This window comes from Saccostrea echinata, unplaced genomic scaffold (genome assembly GCF_033153115.1).
Source record: "Saccostrea echinata isolate AGI-Se365-2 ecotype Australia unplaced genomic scaffold, CSIRO_AGI_Sech_v1 ptg000025l, whole genome shotgun sequence".
NCBI classification, from domain to species: domain Eukaryota; kingdom Metazoa; phylum Mollusca; class Bivalvia; order Ostreida; family Ostreidae; genus Saccostrea; species Saccostrea echinata.
In genome coordinates, this window is record NW_026889774.1 from 21,342,938 (window position 1) to 21,369,999 (window position 27,062).

General features: G+C 33.6%; 2 protein-coding genes across 51 annotated transcripts in view; one reads left to right on the forward strand and one right to left on the reverse strand.

The window, feature by feature from the left end:
- LOC133192155 (collagen alpha-1(IV) chain-like) overlaps positions 1 to 13,151 on the forward strand; it is a 44,628-nt gene extending 31,477 nt beyond the window's left edge. For 48 of the 50 annotated variants that reach the window (XM_061328055.1, XM_061328050.1, XM_061328053.1 and 45 more), the window contains 8 exons: positions 776 to 841; positions 1,648 to 1,683; positions 1,951 to 1,980; positions 2,600 to 3,514; positions 3,830 to 3,862; positions 5,559 to 5,612; positions 6,063 to 6,113; positions 6,210 to 6,639. In XM_061328055.1, the coding sequence (XP_061184039.1) occupies positions 776 to 841; positions 1,648 to 1,683; positions 1,951 to 1,980; positions 2,600 to 3,514; positions 3,830 to 3,862; positions 5,559 to 5,612; positions 6,063 to 6,113; positions 6,210 to 6,409 (1,385 nt within the window). In that variant the 3' untranslated portion in view covers positions 6,410 to 6,639. Of the gene's footprint in view, positions 1 to 775; positions 842 to 1,647; positions 1,684 to 1,950; positions 1,981 to 2,599; positions 3,515 to 3,829; positions 3,863 to 5,558; positions 5,613 to 6,062; positions 6,114 to 6,209; positions 6,640 to 7,396; positions 7,460 to 8,629; positions 8,738 to 11,215; positions 11,261 to 12,053; positions 12,078 to 12,779; positions 12,823 to 13,049 lie in introns of those variants that run through there. The other 2 variants (XM_061328052.1, XM_061328072.1) reach the window with 2 other exon arrangements.
- Positions 13,152 to 13,541: 390 nt separating this feature from the next.
- Positions 13,542 to 27,062, reverse strand: LOC133192951 (mucin-5AC-like). Its single transcript, XM_061328953.1, has 12 exons — positions 26,983 to 27,062; positions 25,604 to 25,790; positions 23,832 to 23,911; positions 22,927 to 23,685; positions 22,734 to 22,814; positions 22,509 to 22,604; positions 22,010 to 22,204; positions 18,204 to 18,257; positions 17,851 to 17,868; positions 14,415 to 15,128; positions 14,258 to 14,319; positions 13,542 to 14,066 (listed from the first exon to the last, which is right to left on the reverse strand). The coding sequence occupies exons 3-12, from the start codon at positions 23,887 to 23,889 to the stop codon at positions 13,542 to 13,544; spliced, it is 2,562 nt and encodes an 853-aa protein (XP_061184937.1). The 5' UTR covers positions 23,890 to 23,911; positions 25,604 to 25,790; positions 26,983 to 27,062.

Consider the following 27,062-nt stretch of genomic DNA (forward strand, 5'->3'; position numbering starts at 1 on the left):
TAATGGTATATTGCTACATGAATATGGGAAATTGATAAAAGTTGAAGCCATCATGTTTATCATAAAGTTTGGTTGTAAGTTTGCCATCATTGTCTTTCTCTAGTAAAATATCCAAAAAAAAAAAAAAAACAAAAACAAAAAAAAACAAAAAAACAAAAAAAAAAAAAAAACAAATGTTTCAAAAATCCTGGTATCTTTTATTTCGAGTTCAATAGGATATATTGAATCAACGTATGAATTAAAATAAATATTGTTATTTGATCAGACGTCATCGATATATCTTAATGTCGAATTGAAGACCATAGCAAGAGACTTCTTTTCATGTAGAAGTTTTTTTAAAAAATAAATTCTTCATAAAATATACAAGGACATGTCCGCTGATAATGGGACACAATTATATTAATAGGAATTCCAACATTTTAATTTTTTCAAATAAATGTTTTCGTATATATTTCAAATACGTTGCATGTTATCACCGTTCACTTTGCATAGTTTTTGTAGTTGTGCTATCCCATTTATTATGAAATGTATGAAACAGCAGAGTCTGGAGTCGGCAAGGATTTAACTCTTTAGTGTTTTATTTCTATGATAAAAATATTCAAGGTTGGGGTAGAAATCAGGTCAGTCTGAAAATCATTAAGTCATACTGTTTTGACTTATCTGATATTCATAAGGTAAGGGAAAATAATGATCCCTTCAAATAATCAGTAAACAGTTAAGGTATTTAATATAAAAGTCGCTTAAAATGTCAATCTCTTCATTTTCTTCCTCGTAGGAAATGGACAGAGTGCAGGATTACCAACAAACCCATTCGGCCAGACCCCAGGACTGCAAGGATTAGGTAATTATTACAAATGACAAACACAAATTAGATCATTTACAATATTCCAAATGTTTTAAAAATTTTCAAGGGGTGCATTAATTCCAGTTTATCAGATGAATTTGTCTTTGCTGTAAAGTTATCAAATGAACATTTTAGTACAATATATTCAATATACATCAATATTCGAACAAAGCTATGTTCACAAAAATGGACCCCAGATCTTTCATTTTGCCTCATTTAATTAAATGTCATTAAGATTTTATTTTTAGAAGTACGATTTTTTAGCATAGGAAAAACGTTACTTCTATTTTCAATTATTTTTTAACGAATTTGCCTTATTTTTTTTTAATGCATTTAGGTCAACGATTTTAATTGAACATTTTTTTTTTCATATTGCACTTATCTTTAGGAACTTATAAACAACGGTCAATCTTCTCAATATCAAATCCAAATCTTTTATAAAGAGCAATAAAGGCAATTGAGTGCATTAAAATACAGATCTTGAATTATTTTCCATATAATGTCTCATATCAATTTTTTTTTACCTGTCAAAAGATATCGCACTAAAAAGCAAACAAAGTTGTATATAATTTTTACTGATCCAGAAACAGTTTCAAACAAGAGGTTCACAAACATTATTTATAAGTGGTAAAAAAAATATATTCTTTTGTCTAAAAAGGCTGTCTGGAAAAGGATGCACTGTAGAATAAAATGTTTAATAGCAAATTAAATATACTGCAAAAATGTAATTGTTTTCTTAAATTTTCAAAAACAATAAAATATTCATGTTAATTATAACGTTTATTTCAATCAATTTTGAATAGGTGGATCCAATAATCAACTACCATGGCAAACTTCTCGTGAGTAACACTTCCTACAAAAATTGTAATACATTTATATTATGATGTAATTGTTACATTTGGTAAATCAGTAGAATGAAAGAGGTTAACTTATGTTTGTGATCTGCAATTAGAGGAACAAAAAGAGGAGATGAATTTTGAAGACTTTTCTATAACTCAAAACAGACTGAAAAGTCGATATTCATGTATTCTCAGAATATGATTTTTAACAAATATTAAACATCTTATTATGGCCCCGACTATTGAACTATTTATTTTTGTTTACAGAAACCCAACCTCAGAACTCTGGTGTTTCCGGTAAGTCTTCTTAACACAAAAAGAAAAAAAAATCGCGTGATTTAAAAAAGCTTCATGAGAAATCTTTGTCATATATAAAAACATCTGTTAAATTTTGTAATTTGTCTTTGTAAATCAAATTTATTTATTTTTCTTACTTTAAGTAACTTTGAAACTATGTTGAGATCGTTTAATTTAGGAATGTGCATTAGTTTTTTGAATGTTTTTGCATGGTGTGTAAAACTCACGGACTTGTCACGAAGGCATATTTCATGAAGTGCGCTAGACAGCCAAAGAATACATTAATTTATCACTGCCCTATTTCGTCATATTTTCATTACAATCTCCTAAACCTCGTTGTGACGTCATTCTAGCGTGAATTTCTCCTTGTATATCTCTACTTGTGACTATACACGACAATGGCATTCAAATCAAATTTTTTAAGGGAAAAATCTAGACTGCAGTGTGCTAACAGATCAGATTTATTTCATCGATTAAGTTCGTTCAGCTTACTCTGGGACCAATTTGCCATGTTTTAAAATCAATTGTCAGTAATGGTACACCAATAAAATCGAGCTTTCTTATCTTCTTGTCATGGACAACTATTTTGCTTAATACATTTGAAATGTTTTTTTTGTAGATCTTCTTCCAGGCCTTACATTCCCCGATAACTCTGGTCAGAACACCGGTCAAGGTAACACCGGAAGCAGTGGCACAGGAGTCCCCGATTTCTCCTCTCTCCTTTCAGGAACTGGGTCGGGTACACAATCCCTCGATTTCTCGTCTTTATTTGGAAATAATGGTAACACTGGAGGTACAGGTGGACCACAAGGTACGCAAGCACAAACTCCACCCCAACTTCCGACAAATTTGCTTCAAGGACTTCAGGCCCTTCAAAGTGCTGGGCCTGCTCCAGGAACTAATCCTTTAGGTGGAAACCAAGGCGGTAATCCACTGAGTGGTCTACCAGGAGCTCAAAATAACAATCCTTTTAGTGGAGCTCAGGGCACCAGTCCATTTGGAAATCTTCCTAGTTTGAATCTAGGCAATGGAGCTAATGGTAACAATCCATTTGCAGGTCTTCCATCATCTGGATTACAAAGTACTAATCCATTAGCTGGTTTTCCGAATGGTCTTCCATCAACAGGAAACAGTGGTAACAATCCATTTGGAGGTCTTCCATTAGGAAATCTTCCAGGAGGCTCTCAGCAGGGAGGATTACCAAGTAGTAATCCATTTGGAAATCTACCAAATGGTAACACGTCACCTGGAAACAATGGAAATAATCAATTTGGTGGTTTCCAGGGTTTATTGGGTAGACCCCAAGGGAATAATCCACTCGGTCTTCCAGGCGGTTCACAATTACCTGGAATGCAAGCAAATAATCCTTTTAATGCCAATCCGTTTGCCGGTCTTCCAAATATGAATGCATTGGGTGGACTTCAAGGAGGAAATCTCACTGGACTGCCAGATCCACTTGGTGCCGCAGGTCTTCCTCCATTCTTGCCGCCTGGTTTCCCCCAGATGGGAGGTCAATTTCCATCAAACATCGGAGGTGCGTTAAATCCATGATAATTCTTCTTTTAAAAAAAGTTATTAAACGGTTATTTCACATATTCTTTTTATTAAATGTTAATTACTCATTGTTAATGGGGGGTTTGAACCTTCTTTATCCCTTAATACTTCTTTTTATCGTTTTAAATCAGTTGAAATGCGCTAAGCAAATACCACCATGAATATTTTTCTGCATTAACACCATTACTTATCAAAAAGTCTTTGACATTGAGTTGGCTACATTTTACAATAAGGTATTTACACATACCGATAGTTTCTCAATCACTTGTTGTACATAGTTGAAATGTATTTTCAGCCACACAAACAGGACAATCCGGAACTTCTACAGGTACGTTATCTACTAAATGTTTTATCACCATTTAATGCCACTTTAATCGAGGATTAAGATATGCAACAAAACATAACTTTGAACACATTTTATATTATCTTTGTATGCCTTTTAAGTCGTTTTTAGGTCAACCTGACCATCTAAATGACTTATTGCTATCTTTCTACTTAGTGTGTCATCCATCGTCCGTCGTGCATCGTTATAAACTTTGAAGCATTTCCAGCATTAACTTACAGTCAGAGAAAATCTTATACCTGACTAAAGTACATACTGTTTGACCAAAATCCGTGGTCAATCGCCTCTTTTGTGCAAGCGTAAGATCACCTTGAGAGAATTAAATTAATTACAAGACCGATAGTTAAATATGAGAAACTTGCGATACATGGACTACTATGTAGGGGATTTTCCTAGAAAAAAAAAATGGCAGCGATTTATAAAGCGATTAACTTTATGAACTCGCAAAAATTTTACATCAAAACAGAATCCCAGTTTTGCGCTGACACATATGAGTAACGCTTTACTTCTGATAATTTTGTTGCATGTCATGTAAATGTATAGGTCTGATAATCATGCTTCAAGATCGATGGATAATAGCTTTCGATAATGATCAATATTTATTTATAGGTAAGGAATACGACAAATACTTTGTCCTTATAAATAATATCCTTTAAAAATAGTGTTTACTTCCTTGTTGATTTTCATGCTTAAAAAAATTCTTTTTCTTTATCGAGGTATCAAAGAAAAAGTTCTTTTTCCGCGTCTCAGACTCTTCATCCAAATTTCAAAACTTTCAAAATATTTTCAATATCTAATAAATATCTTGCATCGTGCCTTACATCTGGCTGTAAAATATTTTAGTGTCATTTACCGATTTTTTATAGCTTAAGTAGCGCAAATCGCCGCTTGACACTGCGAGCTCTAAAACAGCGCCATGGCGAAAATAGAGAAAATTCGGACTGTTCACAAAGGTCCAAATGATTTAATTTTGCGCAATAACACTGAACTTTATAAAAAAAAAGTATAAATATATATGCTCTTGGAATTTTAAACACAGGAATTTGAAAATTTCCAATTATTTTATGGTATAAAGTCTAAGTATCTAGTAGACATTCTGAGAAACCCTCTCTGGAAACCAGACAGTGGAATTTTCTCTTGCCTAAAATGTGCAATATAATATTACTCATCACATATTACGATTTCATCAAAAAATCTTTTGTTAGATTAGAATATGTTTAATTTGCTATAAAGTGCGAAAAATTAGCACTTTCCTATATAATCCCATAGTTAATGTACCTGTCTTTTGATACAGTCCCTAAAATACCCTGATTTTCCCTAAACTTGGCATGTACAATTCAATGTAAGTTACAAATGGTATAAAATTGAAGCTTTTTTTAAATTTCACTCAATAAAATTCCATTTGGCTCCCTAAAGGTTATAAAATCTCAAACTCGTTGTAACAGTTCAAGAAAGGATAATATTCGAGAATGTGTTATATGTAATTGGCTAATCTTTAATATCTTATAATTTTTTTAAATAATCATCTTTTGAACACCCACTCTCCTTCAAACTTCACTCAACATTTTTGTATTCCCATAGTATCCAAAACTGCATGAAGCATATTTAATGTATTATTCGCAAAAATAATAGTTTGGTTGTTGTGTAGAGAGCTTTCTTGAGTATTCCCATTTTGTCCTAGGTACTGGAAATAACCAAGGAACCCCAGGTGTTTTTAATCCCCCAACGGGTATGGGTAAGTGAGACGTGTGTATGTGTGGTCGATGTGAACTAGATATAATCAATGAATGATACTGTAAACTTACTTATTTTAGCCGTAATCAAATACACGATAATGCATGGTTTAAAGAGATACCTATCCTTTTCAAGTCTCAAATGCGCTACTCTATGATTGCGCTAAACAGTTGAACAGGACGATTGCGCTAAATTTTGAGTGCGCTAATTTATGTACGTTTACAGTATGTTGTAGCACCTGTGGTGCATGCTGGGATAGTTATTACTAGTATACACTTCGGTTGCTTGTTTAGCAGTTACTGCAGTGACAAAACCATAAATAAACTATATATGCAGCGCCTGCAAATTAAATATTACTTGAGGTTTGATAATTAATCTTTTATCAGCACCTGTATAAGACACTGGATTGACGGGTGCACGACTTGATTGTCTCATTTTCTATTTCCTATAGACTTTTTGCAAGGATTGGGAACAGATGCTAACCCCTTCCCTGGTCCATCTGGTGAGCTTCTATTTTTAAGGAGATAATACGCAATTGAGATAATTAAAGATGAATCAGACAAAACAAGTCATTTATTTAACATATATACATATTTAGGAGCTGGTGGATCAACATCAGGAACAAATCCTCTCTCTGGACTCACCGGTCAATCCAGTGGTTTGAGCCCCTTCTCCAGCGCTGGCTCGCCCTCATCAAACCCCGTCTCTGGGGGTGGTAATACCGACCCTTTCTCAACCTTCACATCATTTCTTCAGAACAACCCTTCTAACACCGGAATCCCATCCTTTGGACAGTGATCATCTAAAATTTGATCTCTTAAACCTAATTTAAGTGGGAATACTGTGTTTTCCTGAAACTAATTAAAAACTCTCCTTCTCGTCTGTTACTGTGGTTATGGTTTGTGAAGAATTCAAATCAAACACTTCAACATCTAATTGACTTACTTTTTTGTTTCTTTTTTAACAACATTTGATGCATGTAATGATACTAATGTTTTAATTTAATAAACAAATTATCTCTTTTCTAATTCTATCTGTTGATCTTTGCAATGGTGTAAATTACGATCTTAAATGCTAAAGAAGTCGTATTTATAATGAAACTGAGGCGATCGCTATAAAAAAGGATAACTTGCACCGAATGAATCCAGACTTTAACAAGGTTGGAAGGAGTTTCTGTCCCTTTTACCAGATCCATGAACGAAGAATGGCAACACTACAAAGAGACATAAAAGGACAAGAATAAACCGTCTGTGCCTTTCATTTACCGTCTTCAGGTTTGAATTTGTTAACCAGGAGCAGTATACACAAGTTATTTATTATTTCCCCAGCTTTTGACCCACAGCATTGTTTGAAACTCTTAATTTTTAAATTTAGATTCGAATGCTTTGGAATAGTAACATGATTTTGCTCCTTCTTGTTTCCCCCTGTATGTCTATTTGCTTCTTATGATCCTTTAAAAAGCAATCCTTTAAATAATAATATTATAGATCTAGAATTCATGTAGCTGCTTTTGCCTCCACGCCGTATATCTCGGAAATTGCATGGGTTGCACGAAACTCATATTATGCATGATGATTGTAATAAGGTTTGCATGTGTAGCATGAACTACCTTTATGCCTGTCGCTTTTTATATAACTCCCCTATATTCCCCGTATTATTATGTTTATCAAACTTGTCTTTAACACCGGTTTTGACTTATATGAAAGAATGTTTGATTTAATATTTATTCCTCAATCTACTTTTATTTTTGCAATGGCAATAATGATAATGATGTTGAATTTGTAGGCATGCGGATAACAACGGAGCGACCACCACCACCACCACCTAATCCTGTGAAATCAAATAACGGTAATTCACAACTTTATTTTTACTTCACAACTTTACTTTTACAACACAGATATTCAATTACTTGAAAGATTTTAAAAATTAAGTAAATAGATTTGAAAAAAATGAATTCTAGTATTAAAGCAAGAAATATGTTCTTTAACATTTGAAAAAAAGGGAAAAGAGCAATCTCATTAGGAAAAAACGTTCATGTTTATCATTAATGGCAATCTGAACACCTCCAATTTTCAATGCAATCAATTCATCAGACATGAAATTCCTTACTAAATAAAAACTACACATCTTAAAGAAGAAGGTATGGTTTTAGCTTTATTGTGCCCTAAAAATTTAATGTTTTCGAAAAGTTTTGAAACTGACTTAAATATTAGTTGAGTATATGACTGTAATAAATCAGGAAAGAATATAGCATGATGGAGTACCATCTTGGATATATGACGTCATTAATTTGATGCATTTCTCTATTTTAAACAGAAAAAGCCTCAAAATGACCCATTTCAAGGGTTATTTTCCTTAAGAAAATAGTGTCCACAGCCGTCGCCCACGTTAATTTTTAGATATGTTGTGTAAAATTCTTTGAAAAATCACATATCTCAAAATCTTTGTGGGCGATGCCTGTGGACAATATTATCTGAAAGAAAATTCCATTGAAAATTGATGTCTTCTGCAACTTTTTAAGAAAATACGGGAAAATGCACAAGTTTATGACGTCACAATTAGCATTTGGAAGGTCATGTGAGAAAAAAGATTTGTATGATCTTTCTGCATGGAATTTCAATAATTCAAAAAGCATGAGTTTTAATTTTTCACATCACTTTTATTTTTAAGAAAAACACAGGGCAAGATTTGTATTGAAACCGTACCTTGTTCTTTTATGATGGATTTTTCTCTGAGTGCGGATTGACACGCATTATAGTATTTCTGGAATTATTTTAATGTAATTAAGTAGAATAATTAATTACATTAAACTAATTCCAGAAATACTATAATCCGCATTGTTTTGATCCGCATTCAGAGAAAAATCCATCATAAAATTTAAGATGTGTAGTTTTTAAGTAGAATTATTAAAAGACAAAAAAGGGTTACTCTATCATTAGGTGATAAATCAAGGTTGGTTATGTCATCTCGTCATTTAGTGAATTTCTTTCTCACTAAAAACATCTGCCATATTTGTAGCCGGAAAGAAGCCCGGAAGAATCATGGCCGTCATTGACATGACGAACGCTACTGAGGAGAATCTGGCTACTATGATCAGAGTGTTAACAAACATGCTCGATAGCAAACGTGAGTTGCTGAAGCAACTGTGGGGTGGGCCATTGTAAAATATTCGCACAGCTTTCATTTTTCATTTATATGCACATTGACTAAGAGACCAAAAAGGCTTTTCATTTGGCCGATCTTAACATTCGTATGGAGGGATTATTATGTGTAATTTTCTATAGCTTTGAATTGAGTTAACATCTTAATGTATAATTGGATTTTCCAAATATGTGCTTTTCTGTTGTTGTGCATCTTCCCATCACAAGAGTTTCTGATCCGCTTTGCTGCACATAAACGGAGTGGATCAGAAATCCTTTACTTGGGAGGATGGTTGCTGTGCTAAAGTTTTTGTTTGGATTGAAGAATATCTATAAAAACGACTTTTTTAATGCTGAATGTTCATAGTCTGCATTAATAAAATGGCTACACGTGTATGTCGTTGTAAGAAATGCTACTTGTACATATGAGCACACATCACGTTTTTACGAAGCATAATTCAGATTTATTAAATGGTTAAAGAGCTTATTGACGTTTATTGTTTTAACTCAGTGTCTTATCTGAACTATTTTTATGCCCCCGTAATCGAAGATTCGGGGGCATATAGATTTTGCCCTGTCTGTCCGTCTGTCTGTCTGTCTGTTTGTCCCCAAAAACTTTAACCTTGCCCATAGCTTTTGAATGGTTAGAGCTATGGATTTCATATCTCACATGTGTATTCCTTGTGACAAGACCTTTCTTTGGGTACCATCATATTTGATCTTTTGACCTTGACCTTGGAGTTTGACCTACTTTTGCAAAATTTTATGAGACTTTAACCTTGGCCATAACTTTTGAATATTTGGTGCTTAGGCTTTCAAACTTCACATGTATAATTCCTGTGACAAGATCTTTCTTTGGATACCAACAACTTTGAACCATTGACCTTGACCTTGGAGTTTGACCTACTTTTGAAAAGACTTTAACCTTGGCTATAATTTTGGAAACAAAGGGCTATGGCTTTCATACTTCAAATGTGTATTTCTTGTAACAAGACCTTCCTTTGGATGCCAACAACTTTGACCTTTTCACCTTGACCTTGGAGTTTCACCTACTTTAATTTTATAAAAATTCTAACCTTGCCCAAAACTTTTGGTTGGTTGGAGCTATGGCTTTCATATTTCACATGTGTATTCCTTGTGACAAGACCTTTCTCAACTATTAACATCATATTTGACCTTTTTACCTTGACCTTGGAGTTTGACCAACTTTTGCAAAGTTTTATGAGACTTTAACCTTGGACAAATTTTTGAACAATTAGTGTTTGGGCCTTCAAACTTCACATGTGTATTTCTTGTGATAAGACCTTTCTTTGAATACCAACAATTTTGACCTTGACCTTGGAGTTTGACCCACTTTTGCAAAATTTTTTGAGACTTTAACCTTGGCCATAACTTTTGAACATTTGGTGCTTAGGCTTTCAAACTTCACATGTGTAATCTCTGTGACAAGATCTTCCTTTGGATACCAACAACTTTGACCCATTGACCTTGGAGTTTGAGATACTTTTGAAAAGACTTTAACCTTGGCTATAATTTTTGAACACTTAGGGCTATGGCTTTCATACTTCAAATGTGTATTTCTTGTGACATGACCTTCCTTCGGATGCCAACAACTTTGACCTTGACCTTGGAGTTTCACCTACTTTAATTTTGAAAAATTCTAATCTTGCTCATAACTTTTGATTGGTTGGAGCTATGGCTTTCATATTTCACATGTGTATTCCTTGTGACATGACCTTTCTCAACTATTAACATCATATTTGACCTTTTCACCTTGACCTTGGAGTTTGACCAACTTTTGCAAAGTTTTATGAGACTTTAACCTTGGACAACTTTGAACAATTGGTGCTTGGGCTTTCAAACTTCACATGTGTATTTCTTGTGATAAGACCTTTCTTTGAATACCAACAACTTTGACCTTGACCTTGGAGTTTGACCTACTTTTGAAAAACTTTAACCTTGGCAGTAACATTTGAACGTTTGGTTCTAGGGGTTTCACATTTCACGAACATGTGTATCACTTGTGACAAGACCTTCCCTTTGGGCACCACTTGACCTCTACTTTGACGTTTTACTTACAAATGTATTTAAAAAAAAAAAACTTTAACCTTTGTGATAACTTTTCAACAGATAGGGCTAGGGCTTTCATATTTCATAAGTATATTTCTTGAGACAAAACCTTTCTTTGGGTACCAACATTTTTGATCTCTTGACCTGGAGTTTGACTTGCATTTGAGAAACTTTAACCTTAACCATAAACTGCCATACGGGGGCATCAGTGTTTCACAAACACATCTTGTTTTTAATTATAAAAGACTGATTTATCATTACTAACTCACAATGAAATAGTTGAAGACTTAGCAAAAAGACAATGGGAGGATCAGTCTTAATAATGACAATTAAGACGTAATATGTTTACAAACAAAAAAATATAGTAAAACATTTCATATTCTGGTAATTACAGAAGGCGATACTCTCTCGGTGAAAACAGATTCAGGCGATCTACCTAGTAAGTATGCATGCTCGACTGTAAGCAGTCATTCATTTTTGTTTGGAATCTATATGTTGGTGACAGTAAAGCCCCATTAATCTTTATTAAGACTGTGGATTAAAGATTTATTAAGACTAAAGATATTGATGTTTATCATGTTAACGAAAATTTTGGATAAAAAATAAGTTAGTACAAATACATTTCGATTAAAACTGGTTTGGTTTGTTTATGTTCATATGTTCAATACTTTATACAAAACAAAAAAGAATTAAATGAAATTCACATCTGATTTGAATTAAGTATATGAAACTACAACTTTTAGCTGAAAGAGATATTCATATAGGGCCTTTGTTAATAAATCAGTTATTAAATTACCCCAAAACTCGCATAAATTCTATGCAAAACAGAATATCTTAGAAATACAAACAATAATAAAGCATTACATATTGCTACACTGTAAAATAATATTTAAAAAATTTAAGATATTATAATGACTGGTAACATATTACACAAACAGCAGCAAAAACGACCTGTACCTAATACATGTACGTTGCGAACTCATTTCTTTTTACTGTTACCAACGAAATAATTACTCTAAAGTAGGTTCAATTTTGGCGAAATCGATTGCAACTTACAATAAACTTCGATTATGAATAATAATAATAATTCATGCTTACTAAAAGCTATAATATTAAATCGCCTCCAAAGTCTGTCGTTCTATCAACACAATGTTGATAGACAACAGATTAAAGCCTCATTGATGGTTTATGAATTTTTAATGTTTACTTATGTCTGATATTTTCAATCGCAGGTTTATCCAACCTCATCGTCTAAGGTAAAGATTTTCTGTCCTTACTAACAAACATGTAAAGTTGTGTGCTGTCTTTAATGTTGCTTAATGTAGTAACAATTAAAGCTGAAAAAAATGGAATTGCATAATATCATATATGGTGACCTTTTGAAAGGTTATTTTAAGAAGTCACAGGATAGTTATAATGTCATGTCTTTTAGTCTAGTAATACAGGTGGCCATATTCCTAAAGTTTAGATTGACGAAACGGAATGTTGATACAAAGTATTACAAGAAAATACACATGTAGTTAAAAAGAAAAATAAGAAATATTTCCAATGTTTCTTCAAACAGATTTTCTGACTTTAAGAGAAAAATTGTGATTTGTGTTTGCCTTTCTGAAATAGTAGGTAAAAGCAGATAGATATATTATAAAGATGACTAGGATAAAATTTTAAGCCGCACAATATACAACGTCTCATAGTACAATGATTGCTGCTTAGGACGGTTTAGAATATAGTTTATTCAAGTCAAATTTTCAAAAAAGATCAAGGTTATGCTTGAAATTAAACCTATGGTGTAAATTCGGCATTGTTTCTAATCTTTCATACAGATTAATGGGGCATCAGTCTCTTTTACCACAGAATGATGATCGGATTTGAAAAAAAATTAAAATATTGAAAGTCAAGATGGAATTTCCCCTCTTTTCTTCACAAAGTTTATGTAAAATTTGTTTCTTTTTAAATAGTTATTCCTTGGATAGAAAATAAAGCATAAATGTCAGTGTGATGGTGAGTACAATTTGTTCCTTGCAATCTTTGCACTTGCATCTTCTGTTTATTTTTAAGGCTGACTGCTCTCTTGTCACAAAAAAGATCCCAATAACTACGAATAGGAAATTTATCTCGTTCCAAGATATAATCCATGTATATATAAACTACACAGTAATAATTATTATTTACTTTTCCTCTTTATCAATAACAATGTATTTGTGACGTCTTTCAACTTCTTTTTCCAGGTGCAATATAAGCTTGTGTGTGCAGATGTAATTGTGATGGTATATAGCTTTTGTATTTATATATTCTGAGATGCATATTTGCATATTAAATCTCTAAATACTCGTCTGTCTTTCTTTTCTATATTTGTATTCTAGAATCTTAAGGTTACAAGTGAAGTGCCTTGATTATGAGTCAATATTATTTGAAAGAAAAGGACAGTTTAAATCTAAAAATCGAAGAAATTTATTGCTTCGAACACGCACACAAAGCATATATAGATGATTAATGGAAATGGAGTATGTACATGATATCTCAATTAATTCAATCATTTGAAACTAAGTAAAAAGTTCCAAGAACGCAATTCTACAAAGTGAGAGAGATAGCAGGGAGTAGAAAGCCCGAAATGCTACACATTAATCTACTTAGTGTGTTTGTTTCTGCGAAGACTAATTGTTATGTACATCTGCTTCAGTTAAAGTCTATCTACTCAAAATATGTCTTTTATAATTCTTTTACAATGGCATCGGATCAGGCATGGATGTGACGTCACTCATTGCAGGTAAATCAGTTGGGAAAACATCGTTTGTGAGGGAACCAGAAACACCTATATCTACAGGACCGGAATCTACTAAACCAGTGTCAATTATTCCGGATCCATCAGACATGGTTCCTGAGGAAACCATTCCTCCTGATGTAAAACGTTCTCCTCCGATACCTTCGTTGACGAAAGAGGAACTCATACTTCCGCCAACATCACTCCCGAATCCATCAAAACCGACGTCTGTTGTGCCTGTGTTTCCTGTTGGCGATGTTCGTCGGATGATGGTGGTTTTCTTAATTTTTCTCATTCCTCCAGATCCTGCTCCTCCGTTACCAGTCATTGATGTGTCTCCGGAGGTTGTTGTACTTGTAGATGTTCTAGAACTTGAACTTGAACTCTCGAATGAGCTACTAAAGCTACTTGATGAACCATCCAAGGCAGCTCCATTACCCACACTGCCATCTACCGCCATCATTCCTCCCATGGAGTTGTCGACCTTTATATGAACATGAGAATATTGTTTATAACGTTTTAACGTAAATAAATGTCCTTTATCTTATTTTTAAAATAAATTTCCTGTACAGATACTACTTTTATCTTATAATATTACAATAATTGTATGGAATTTAAATTGATGGTAAGCCTAAGGAAGTTTGGTGTAAAATACATTTTATTCATTTTACTTACTCCTACTCCACTGTCTATGGTATTAGTTGACGTTGTTGACTTTCTATTAATTATATTTACTTCTGAAAAAGAGTAACACAGTGATGAAATACAATATAGAGAGACATTAATATCAAACAAATGTTTTTTAACAAAATGAAAGCTTATATAAACCTACGATTTGCATTCGTCATATTTCGAAGGAATTCATTGAAGTCTGCTTGATTGGCCTTTTCATTCATTGGGATAACAGCAAAAACAGGTCTGTCTACTCCAGCTGCAGCCACTAACTGTTGTTCAATTGCGTTCAACTGTTTCTCAATAGAAAGAGCAGAATCCCCGGTTATACCAGCCTCAGCAAGTCGTCTTGTTGTTGTAGTGGTTGTACGAGTTATTGTACCTGAAGAGCCAACATCGGTCACTCCATCTACGCCTATTTTCTTTATCGAAGTTGTCTTCACTGACGAAGCAGATGTATCAACTCCTAGTCCACTTCCGTCTATTGTATTGTCTATTGGATCTATCCTACTTCCTGCAACACCAGACGTATCTCCTGTGAATCTGGTGGTTGTTCTTGTGGTTTCCGTTCTGGAAGCTGTGGCAGGAACTCGACTTGTCATGTCGATTGTTGCCCTCGTGTCTGGTATGTCGATTCCAATTGACCCCTGGCCTCTATTGATGGAGGTGGGCACGCCTATGTCGATATCCACGTTACCATCAACATTAAATCCTCTCGATCGTGTCATGCCATTTATGGCAGCTGCAGTTCCACCAGCAGGTCGTAAAGGTCGCAAGTTGATGTTGATTCTGGATCCTCTTCTTATTGTAGGGGTAATTGGTATTCTGTCTATTGTTGCACGAGGAAGTGCTATAGATCTTATGTCAGAGTCAACTGAAAAATATCATTGGATAAAAATCAGTTTATTCGGTGTTTTGGAAAAGACTGTTCGAAATTATTTTTATAAAGATGTATTTTAGTTCAGTTTGTCCTTTAATCTAAATTTGAACCTTGTAAGTGATGATAAATTATTTAACTTGATTTTATGAATAGATATTTTCAATCTTGGCTGATGTTATGGATATTAAGGTGCATGTATTTGCCGATAAATCATTTGAAAGAACATCAAATTCTTTATTTTCCTTCATGGCACTGTAAATAAAGAAACATGAAAAAATGTATTCACTGGCAACAATTGCCAGAGAACTTGCAGAAAAGAAACAGGTCTCCAATGTTCATATTTACAATGACCCTTAGGGCGATATGCAGCGTCTATATACAATTTAACATTTCGATTTTTATGTATATTCTGTTTTCAAATTATACAGCATAGTCAATGAGGATGCTAAAGAATAATAATTCGTTTGAAAAATGGTTACAGTATATCTCAGTTAATGAAATAAATGTTAGAGAAGGGATTCAGAAAGTAATCTGATGAAAATTAGATCGTACAGGAGTATATGACTCATTATTTTTTAGTATCTTGATTAAAGGCAATCGTTAACGAGGTCTCTTCATAATTTGTGAAATTTGTCTGAGCTTTTGCTTTACATATATCTTTACCGTATAGATTTTAAACACTATGTAAAATATCCAATGTCGTTACATATATGTAGCTGGTATTTAAATTTTACCTGAAAGTCTTACGGTGAAAAAAAAACAGTCATGAAATAAACGGTTACTGGATAATTCAGAGAGTTATTATCGCAACAACTTTTCTTTGCTTAAAAAAAGACATTTCTGTACAGTTTATACTTGAATAACCATTGAGGGAAATGTATTAACTTAGTGCGTCTGATACTGTATCCACTACATATATATTGTATCTAGTTTACATTAATATTGTGTCCAGTACACATACTATCATTTCTAGTACACATTATATAGTATTGCTACAGATATAATTTGTAGTTCTGGCAAATGAGTACAAAACAAATCCCCTCCTCCCAACAGAGGTGATTGCCATGAATTCTGAGAGTATGTTTCCTATGAAAAGATAGATCAATACAAACTTTAATTTTCACCGCACAGGAATGCTTGGCATTGTCTAAAAATTCTTAGTTTGACAATCTGTAGCTTTTGTTCTTGATGAATTTTTCTTCTCTACTATCTATTTGTCTACATATATATATAATCGATTATTTACTTTCAAGTACTTAGTTGTTCCCCTTTTTGCACGAATAACTCCTTAAATGCAATTAATCATGTTATGAACTATGTTTTCACGGAACGTATTTTGAATTGAGTATACCATTCCCGTTGATGTATCTTCCACATGTCTTGTTAAGATTTTGGCGTGTTTTAAACAAATTGTAAATACTCCGCCCTAAAAATTCCCTGAATTGCTTTACATTAAGTTTCAATCGGTATTGTTTCACGACGGCGTTAACATAGAAAATTCATTGCGTTTGAGAAACTCTTTTGTGCTCATCAGAAGATACTGAAGGATGTTAATTCCATGGGTACCTGTTACGTATTTCCCACAAAATGATTTGTATGTATTATGTAGCAGCATGCCATAACTCGGAAAGCACAAGAGAGTTTCCCAAACGAAACGTAGGAACTAAATTTTTGTTGTTCTGGAAGATTCTTGATTCAAACCTAAATAAAAAATTGGGGATCAAATGAAGAAAACCGGACCTTATTCAAAACATGCTTACAACTTACAGATTAAGATATGCGAAAAGCACTCTAGCGAGGACGGTGCTCAATTCCAAATAAAGGTTCTGTGAAAACTAAGTTCATAAAATGCCAAATCGCGTTAAGGTTGTTATTTGTGCAAAAAAAAAGGAGAGTAACTAAGTAATACAATCTAGATTATCAATTATGAATATAAAAAAAATGCAATTGAAATTACTTGACTCCAATCTTTGCCCTATGCTACATTTAAACTATAATTTCACTATACACAGAATCCGACAAAAAAATTTTCTCAGCAATTTTTATATCCTATTTTCAAGGTATGTTATTAACCTCTCAATGGAAAGAAAAGCTTTTCTCGAATAAGAGCCCAAACATCTATCTCTCGTTCGAGGAGACTTTTTATCAATTTTCTATGAAACTGATCCAATAGTTTTGATAAAGAAACAATAGGACGACAGACAACAAGACAAGGACTTAAAAAATCAGAGAGGTATGCATTTTCATCGCACTAAATTTGAAAACACTTCTTCAGACACCACCTACAATTAAGAAGTATTGTTCGAACGCTCGGATGCTTGTTTATAGCATGCTGGTTAGTAAAATTGAGCAAAACTAATAATAAACAAATATTTATTCTACTTTATTCACGTACGATTGTTAATTCAAACAATAAACAAAACAGTCTATCACATCAAAATAAACATATAAATCTTTTAAACGCAAACATCAGTCAATTAATGCGCATTTGAAATATGTCTTTGGTTTTGTTGGCAACCTATCAGTAATCACTTGTATCCATAGTTAAGTATTACAATAACAGCAGTCATAGCTGTTAGTATGTAGCTCCCACATACTTCAATAACAGCACCATTAATGTATATTGCATGGATCTACTGATATATAATGTATATATAGAGATTATGGATACACAATCTATGTTAGTGCTAAATTGGCTCCACTCCAAGACGCTAACCTGTTGTGGTATCCGGGCCTGAAATACAATAAAAGAGAATTATCATTGATTACATTGCAGAGTATGAAAATACTTTGTAAAATATCACTCATTTAACTGTTACATTTATTAAAGAAAGATACATTAAATGCCTTGCCAACAGTTTAAATTCTAGTTTTTCTAGTTTTTATATAGTTTTTCTTGTTTACTTGCAAATAAACCATAAATTATTTCTTATTAAACAGGCATATCCAAAAATGATTTTGTATATCAAAATTTGTACATCCAGTCAAAATGAAATTGTAAATGATATCGCAAAAAGCATTACAATAAAGAAGATACATAAAAGGATTTTTTTTTACCACTTTGCTTACCTGAGCTGAATAATGCAGGATTAACGGAATCAAAGGTGAGTGAGTTACTAAAATCTGTGTAGACAAGAAAAAAAATATAGTTAAAGATAATGCAAAAAAGAAAATCCATCTTTTTTCAAAATTATAATGATCATAATATTTGTTTGTTTTGTTTTCACTTAAGGTATTGTAAATATATGCATTCAGGTAAGTGAATGTTCATTAAATAACTTCAATAAATAAATTTTGAAAATAAATCGTTTTGGCTAAAAAATAAACAAAAAAAAAATTACTAGTTTTTTTCCAATTTGAAATAGAAATCGTTGTAAATAACCAAAGCAAGCAGGTTAAGTAAACAAACACTGACAACTTGCAAGATTCATGAGCAATTATATACCAAAACATATATGAACCGCTTACAAAAAGATTTACAACACAAGCAAATGACAAACAATATATACATTATTGAAGCATTTGACATACAATATACACAAAATGAATGTACGAATAATAGAAATATACCAATACCAATAGACATGCATTCAATGTTAATCAGTCTATTGCCAATACCAGTCCATTTCTATATTTGATACACACATAATGAATTAACAGTCATTTTTAATGTGATAATGATGACGTATAAAGGAAAAATGAAATAAAAATTAGCAAAAACACAAACATATATCTTTGTTTTTTTTTTCCTTGACTGCCTGAAAAACACAAAAGTCAAGAGAAATAAATAACAAGCATACAAAACAGGGCAAAAAATACGCAAAGCGCAAGAAAACCAAACAACCTTAGCCACGTAGCGTAACAGAAATCAACAAAGAAGTCAGCTCAAGCAGGGCTTAGTGATGCAGTTTAATGTGTTCACTCGCCGTGGATGAGTCTTATCTTTATGCAGCCTGAGAAGACGCTGATGAAGATGCAGTGTTGATGGCGTTTCCGCTCAAATCTGTCCTACCAGGTGCGATACTTCCAAACCCATTGTCTTGTAGGGCTTTGCTGAAATGACTCCAATCGATAAAGGAGTCTCCCTTTACAATTGTAGATCCTAATAAGATTTACCATCATGTTAAGATCATATTTTCTTTTCTTTTTCTACCACAGACAACACAGGCAGAACAACTGAAGATTTGATATCTTATAAATTTGTAATGTTTTAGAGTTTAAAAGTATGGATCTTAGAAGAGAAAGTAAATAAAGAGAAACCAGAGTCTTGGAAATTCATGGTATGGAATGAGAAATATATGTATCTCAAATACAGATATTCAAGGTAAGATAACGTATGCAGGTTACAACAATTTCTCTCAGCAGTGAAAATCAGCTGCTTTGTACCTTGCTCAGGGCCTTGTCCCTCCAAGAAGAAACCCGCTGAGTCAGCTGTTTATACAAAAAGAAGAGCTTCAGAAATAGAAAAATAATCATGCACAAGGGTTTGAATAAAAGGAATCAATTTCATTCCCAAATCTTCTTCTTTTTTTTAAAAAAAAAAAAAAAAGAAAAGATAATTATGTTAACCTGTTCCACTGTTTATCAATGTTTGAATTGAATTCATGGCACCACGTCTGAGATCTTGAGGAGATTGTCGTGGAATTGCTGTATTAGCAAATTGTTGTGAATTGACTGCATTAAAGGATTGAGCTGCAGAATTAAAGTTTTGAGTAGGGGATGAAATTGAGCTAAGTTGGTTGTTTGCACTAAAATCCGCATCATTTACGTCACTGATCCCAGTATTGTCATTTAAAGTTCCTCCAGACGAAGCCAATCTTGTATTTGTTCGTCCAGTCGCATCTATGGAGCTGATACCAGAAGTACTTGTTCCACTGTTAGTGTGTGTGACTGGGGACGAGTGTGAGGCATGAGAAGTTAAAATGTTGTCATTATTTCCCGACACTGTTGGTATATTTTGTACGGTATTGCCCGCCCATAGAAAGGAATTGGTTTGAGAATTTATGGTACTAGAGGATCTTTGATTATTTCTCATTTGAAATGCAGGATCTGAAATTTCATTTTGCGAAAATATATTGAACAAGAACTTTAAAAAATATTATAAATTGTGATCCTTTTCATGTATAAAAACCACTAGGTTATACGGATAAATTTGGAATATTTTTGCGAGATATAAATAATCTTCCTTAACATATCGATATATTTATTCATGATACATTATTATAAAGATTTCTTTGTTTTAAAAGAAATTCATCATTTTAGATTCTGTATGAAACTATTGACCTGGAAGAGACGTAGGTAGTGTAAATTCATTGCTGAAAATACTGTTTCTATTGTTTGTTGTTGAGCTTCCGGAAACTGTTCGAGAATTCTGGGTATTAGATAAGCCTTGAGCAGATTCCTCAGCTGCTATCAATGCATCGAGAGAGCTCAGAAAGTCATCAACTTGCACATCGATGGAAGAATTTCCAGATCGAATAAGAGGCTCGGAATTACTTTGAGTTGATGGTTGTGGATTTCTTTGAAATGTCTGAGACATGGTTCCTCTCACAGGCTGAAAATTTCTTGGTCTAAAATTTTGGGAACTCCTTTGTCCAAATGTTGTGGTTCCAGACGTTCGGGATCTTAGAAATTGAGTTGTTCTTGATCCAGCTATTCAGAAACCGCAAACATAAATAATCTTTTGATGTACAAAAATTTTGCATAAACATGTCAACAGAGGGAATTGCTCTATGCCCAATATTCATAACAACAGGGGAAAAATTAAAAGATGCTAAAAATATGGGGAAAAAATACGTTTCATTAAACCTTTACTTTTCTACTAGTAGGGACCATAACTTATATTATTTATTTATTTTATGTATAAGTGAGTTTAATCTAAAAGATCAGTATTTGCCCCCGAATGACAGCTCATCGCCAAGATTAAAGTTTCTCAAATGCAAGTCAAACTTCAAGGTTAGGTCAAGATGTAAAAATATTGGTACCCAAAGAAATGTCTTGTCACAAGGAATATATAATAAAAATCCCTTGTAATAGCAGTTCAAAAGTTACATGTATGACCAAGTTAAAGTTTTTCGAAAGTAGGTCAAACTCCAATGTAATATATATTGGTACGCAAGGAAAGGCCTTATCACAAGTAATAAACAAGTGAGATATGACAGCCCTAACATCAAAGTTCGAAACGTATGACTAAGGTAATTTTTTTTTTCAAAAGTAGGTCATACTCCAAGGTCAAGGTCATGAGGTCAAAATTGTTTGTATACAAGAAAGGTCTTGTCACAAAGATATGAAAGCCTTAGCACTAACTGTCCTAAATAAATGGCCAAGATTTAAGTTTTTCAAAGTAGGTAAAACTCCAAGGTTAAGGTTAAAAACTGTTGGTACCAAAAGGAAAATCTCACAAGGAATACACATGTGCAATATGAAAGCCCTAGCATTAACCGTTCAAAAATTACGACCAAGGTCAAAGTTTGGTAAAATATTGCAAAGTGGGTCAGACTCCAAGGTCAAGAGGTCAAGTATGCTGGTGTCTAAAAAAGGTCTTGTCACAGGAAATACACATGTGAACTATGAAAGCCCTAGCTCCAACCGATCAAGAGATAAAGGTTGAAGTTTTTGTGGACAGACAGTTTGACAGTCAAACGAACAAATTTGTGCCCCCGAATCTTTAATTACGGGGGCATAAAAAGGAAATTTCTCCACCTTATATTCAATCGCATGGGGATATTGCAATGAAAAACCCCATGTTAAATTTGAAAAATAAATACATAATTGTGTTAATTAAGCCTTTCCTCTTCTATTCTTGTAGACCACTAGTCTTGTACTTAAAATATAGAATTAGACAAACATCTTGTTGGATCGTAGCTAAGATTAACCTGATGTACCGGAAGTCGTGCTTGGGTTAGCATCTACAGGTGGCTGACGAGGAAAGGTTAGCCCGGGCCCTGGTGGCGACTCTGGTCCCGGGAGTGACCCTAATCCTGGGGGTGGGCGAGCAGGAGGGACTCTTGGTCGTCCAGCATCAAAACCTGGCGGAGGGAAGTTGAATGGCTGTCTTGCCATGAAATTCTCTAAATTATTGGAGCAAATAAGTTATGATTAAGATTTCGTTAGATTACATAGCATATTAATATTAAACAGATAGTGCGTTACTGTACGTATACAGTCGTGATGATTGTTAAGAACATAGAGAACTACATATACAGTATCATGAGAATGGGTAATAAGTTCCGGAGATGTAGTAATCTGAAATTAGGATTCTAATTAGTTTAATGAAAATTACATGGGTTAATCAATTTTCTAGAGTTATGATTGTCAATGCCACAGAGAAAACCATTAGTCACTACTGTATAATTTCCACCACATGGGTGGTACCTGAAAAAGGTTCCAAAGAGCTTAGAGCAATTGGCTGTGGTGCCACATTGTTACTTATTATATCGGTTTGCATTCCACTGAATGGAAATGGCGAGACTGTAAATATACCCGTAGATAAGATGACAGATATAACAAGCACTTTAATAGAGAAATTGACGTAAAACTTTCTATTATCAAGCTATTGTTATTCATTGTAAAAGCTATTGAAAAGAAGTGTAATTGTACCTCTGTCGTTAGGAAAACCCCTGTTGAAGTTTGTATTACGGACTGTTCCTGCCATTCCACTGGGTGGGAAGATCGGTAGCTCTGGAAAAGTTATCGTATTCGCTGAAATTGTTTCATGGCTTCCAATCAAACAGACAGGCAGAAGGAGAATTAGAATACTTTAAGGTATCCATCACACCCAAAATTTACTTACGTGTTCTTCTGAGATTTGTTTGTGGTCCACCTGCGAATGTGGATGTAGGTAATCTTCGGAATCCGTTTCCTCCAGCTGTGTCTGTAAATCCGCCTCCGATACCACCATCACCATTGGTTCTTTGATTGACTAGGTTATTAGCAACACCAATTGGACGAACCAATACTCTTCTCCCAGAAACAGGATCTAAGAACAAGTCATCCACATTACCACCTAAGCCTCCCAAAATACCACTGCGAGGCATACCACCAGTAATTCGTGTTGTTGTACGAACGGCTGGTCTCCCTCCAATCCTTCCTGATGCCCGTGTGGCAGCTAGGTCTATCGTTTGACCACCAGTTCCTGGTGGAATTCTTCCTATTCTTGTTGTAGAGAGAGAATCTCCAAACCGGTTATTGACCGTAAATCGACGACCTGCTACTCCGCCACCGTTAACACCGGTAGCTGTAAGAGTGTCCACTCCAAAGGTACGACCTTGAGCACCGTTTACAGTGAACCGTCTGGTATTGATACCAGCATTAGCACCTCCAATGCCCCCAGCGAATCCATTGCCTACACGACTTCCTCTCACGCCATTTGCAATCAGTGCATTTATAACCTCAATTTGTAATGGTCTTGGTAATTCACCTAAGCGACGGTTTTGAAATCTTGGAATTCTCATATTTGGATCAAATCCTCGTAACGTCGGCTCGTTGCCAGCATTGTTGACGTTCAAAAAATCACCACCATCAAACGCACCTCCAAACGTTCTCTGTGCATCTGTGAAGCAGTTAATGGAATTATTTTCAAAATGCAATTTCTGGTTTTCATCTTAGAATTTACTCAGAGTTTATTGTAAAGAAAAAAACCGTTAAATGATCTTAAAGAAAATATGACCAAATGAGGTGGAGTAAATCATGGCTTACCTAAAAAAGATACGCCAGATAATGCAAGAAATAGTACACAGCTAAACCTTGTGATCATGTTGACTTTTCCTTTACTTCACCTAAAAATCAAATAATGGAACATTGTTAATCTGGACGCCAGCAATCCGGAAGCTTCACCTTCCGGACAAAATTTGTGTGAAACATAAATTACATTTAAATCTACCAGTTATGAAAAATACGATTTTATAATCTGGACGTTTCATTAATCCGGATGATTTCTTTGGGAACACTTGTCCGGAGTGACGAGGCTCGACTGTAATTATGTTTGTGTTCTAGAATTTCAATTAATTGATATATTTTATCATCCACTTAGAATCTTGCTTTAAAATGCTAAAAGATATGCGAGTTCCTCAAGACGATTAGACAAATCTTTATTCTAGAATGACATGGGATACGATTTAAAAAGAGGACTCGTTCTTCTGATGACAAATTTAACAAGACAATTTAGATAAATTTAGATAGATATTTTTCTCCCACGTTCACCACAAGAATCTAAAAGGACGCCCACAAAAATAAAAATATGAGCGAGCGCCACTGTCTCTACCGGGCCGGGATTTTTTTTCCTTGCGTGCAATAAATCGCACTGCACTGCTGGACAGGGATTCTCAGGTCATAAAACGAAAAGCCGTGTCATTCTTTGGCACCAGAAACAATCGTAAACATGCACAGTGATTTATCAACACCATACGGAAACGAGAAAAATTAACAGGTTTAAGTGTCATTTCGTTTGTTACAAAACATTAACTTTATTAACTGGCCTTATAAAAATGCTATGACATTTTATTGTTGTTTTCCAGGAAAAGACATTTTTTTGAAAGGTTGAGCTTCTGTTAATTTCAAATATTACTCATTTCCCTACATGCAAAGATTCATTAAAAACGATACACGACCTTATTACCTCTCAAAAAATGTGATATTGTAGACAATAATAAAATCATTGTTTTACGGTCTATAACAATCGCTAAAACATAAGAGATACATGGGTTGTTTCGCTTCAAGTCATATGTCACGGTGCAAATTCGGATTGTTACGTCAAAAACAGGTACAATTAGCAGAAATAACGCCCAAGGTTACACAACCATCCAATAAAATTTGTATTACAACGTATCTAACACTTAAGACACCTTATATTTACAGTAACCTTATATTTTTAACCGGAAAAAGAGAAAAGAAAGCAATAAAATGTTTTGTTCGAGATTTGAAAAAAAAATATCACTATTTCCTAAATTTTGAGTTAGGGAAATTTCAAGAATTAAGAAAGTGTCGAATTGATAAAAAAAAAAAAAAAAATAGGGATTGTAAAAAATCGAAATAAAATTATTTATATGAATTTTCACTTAAAATTGTTCTTATAAGTTACTAGGTTATTAGATTGACTTTCTTCATAGTGACCAATTAATAAATATGAATTCGATAATTTTGCAACATTAACGAATATAGTCTTCGTGCTTATTTCATAACCATTAGTTAAGAGGCAATTCAAATGATGTAAATTCTTGCATTTGCATCAAAGTTCGAAGTCGGTCATAACACGAAGGAAAATTTGAAGATGAAGAAGAAGAAAGGGTATCGATTAAATTAAAATAGAAAACTTAAAGCGAAATGTCGGAATGTTTAATTCAAACATAACCGTTTCTTTTTCTGCTGTAAGAAAACAAAATTTTATTTTTAAAAATTTTGAAATTATCATATATATATTGTATAATTAAAAATATTGATGATGAAAATAGGCAAATAAATAGTTTACTTACAGTTTTAGAAACCAATCCTTGTGAACGTGTATTTAACCCCTAAAGGTGGGGTTTCCAATGGTCGTCTACTCGTGGACAGGGCCGATACAGCGACACTAGACCGCTTCTCGGCTTTGATGAGTATTTGACGGCGCAGATGACAGATCGTACTGCTAAGCCAACACTGTCCAAATTTTACAGCCTGTCCCTAAAAACAGATGATACACTCTTATTAGCAAATCAATTGTCTCAACATCTACAACACACTTGAACAACAAAATCAAAGAGCGCATGTGATTGTAATTGTGATGTCATTTCCTTTGCCAATCATCTAATTTACGATCATGATTACTGTTAATTAAACAAAGAAATACAATAAAAATAAAACCTTACAAAACAAACAGTGTTATTTCCTGGACGAATACAAGATTTTATTGATTGGTATGATCGTGTTTTTAACTGATTAGTTATTTATCTACTCGTGATTTATGTAGATGGCATTTCGTGTGATATTTAATGTTTGATTATCGATCTAGTAAATGGCAACACCTTTACTAATTTAATTGATTACTACTAAACATATTAAATCAACATAATTACTTTTTTGCATTAATTGAAAAGGTGTTATTGGATCACGTTAAATTAAAAACTTATTCACTCATTCATTCACCATTACGCTGAGCGATTATATTCATTAGTAAATACATGTGCAGAATAAAATATTTTACATGTGACGACATTACAAAGAATATGGAGCAGAAGCTACAAAAGTTAGTCACTTCTTTCTCTACTCAGTCGGTTCAAATTTCTTCGGAAAAAACAAAAGCTGCATCAAAATTCTGAGCATTAACGTAAAGGAAAAGAAGGGATCGTATCTTATTATTCAAAACCAAGTCAAGAAAACAGACCTACCTGGCAAAGATGTATGGTTTGCCTTTTACATTAACCCGGATTTTAAAGAAAGAGTTTTATTGCAATCATTTCATTTTATATGAAATCATGATGACCGACAATTTAACATTAAACAAAGGCTAATTACATAACATTTCCTGTAAATGCTTATAAAAATTTATATAGATCTAGTTGAATTTTACTTGGGGATGGCAATTTTCTCTTTTGAAAAATGCCAAAAATGATTTTTGTTTCTTTCTACAGTTGGGCTACATGTTGCATCAACGTTTGATAAAAAAACCATCACTCATATTATAATTACGTTATGATGACCTTGACATAAAAGTAAATTAATCATGAGAATTATTTAGAAAATATGAAACTCAGGTAAATAAAAAAAAAAAGATGATTTAAATCTTTTCTGAAGGAGGAATTTAAGGTTAACGTCTCAGACTATAGCACTGTTTAAAAAACTGCAAGACGAAAAGTGATAGTTAAGAAACCATTACCTTCCTTCTTTAACGCTGTTAATTTCATGCAGTAATGACCCAAAACTCAGGGAACAGAATGTACTATTTGCCCAGGTTTC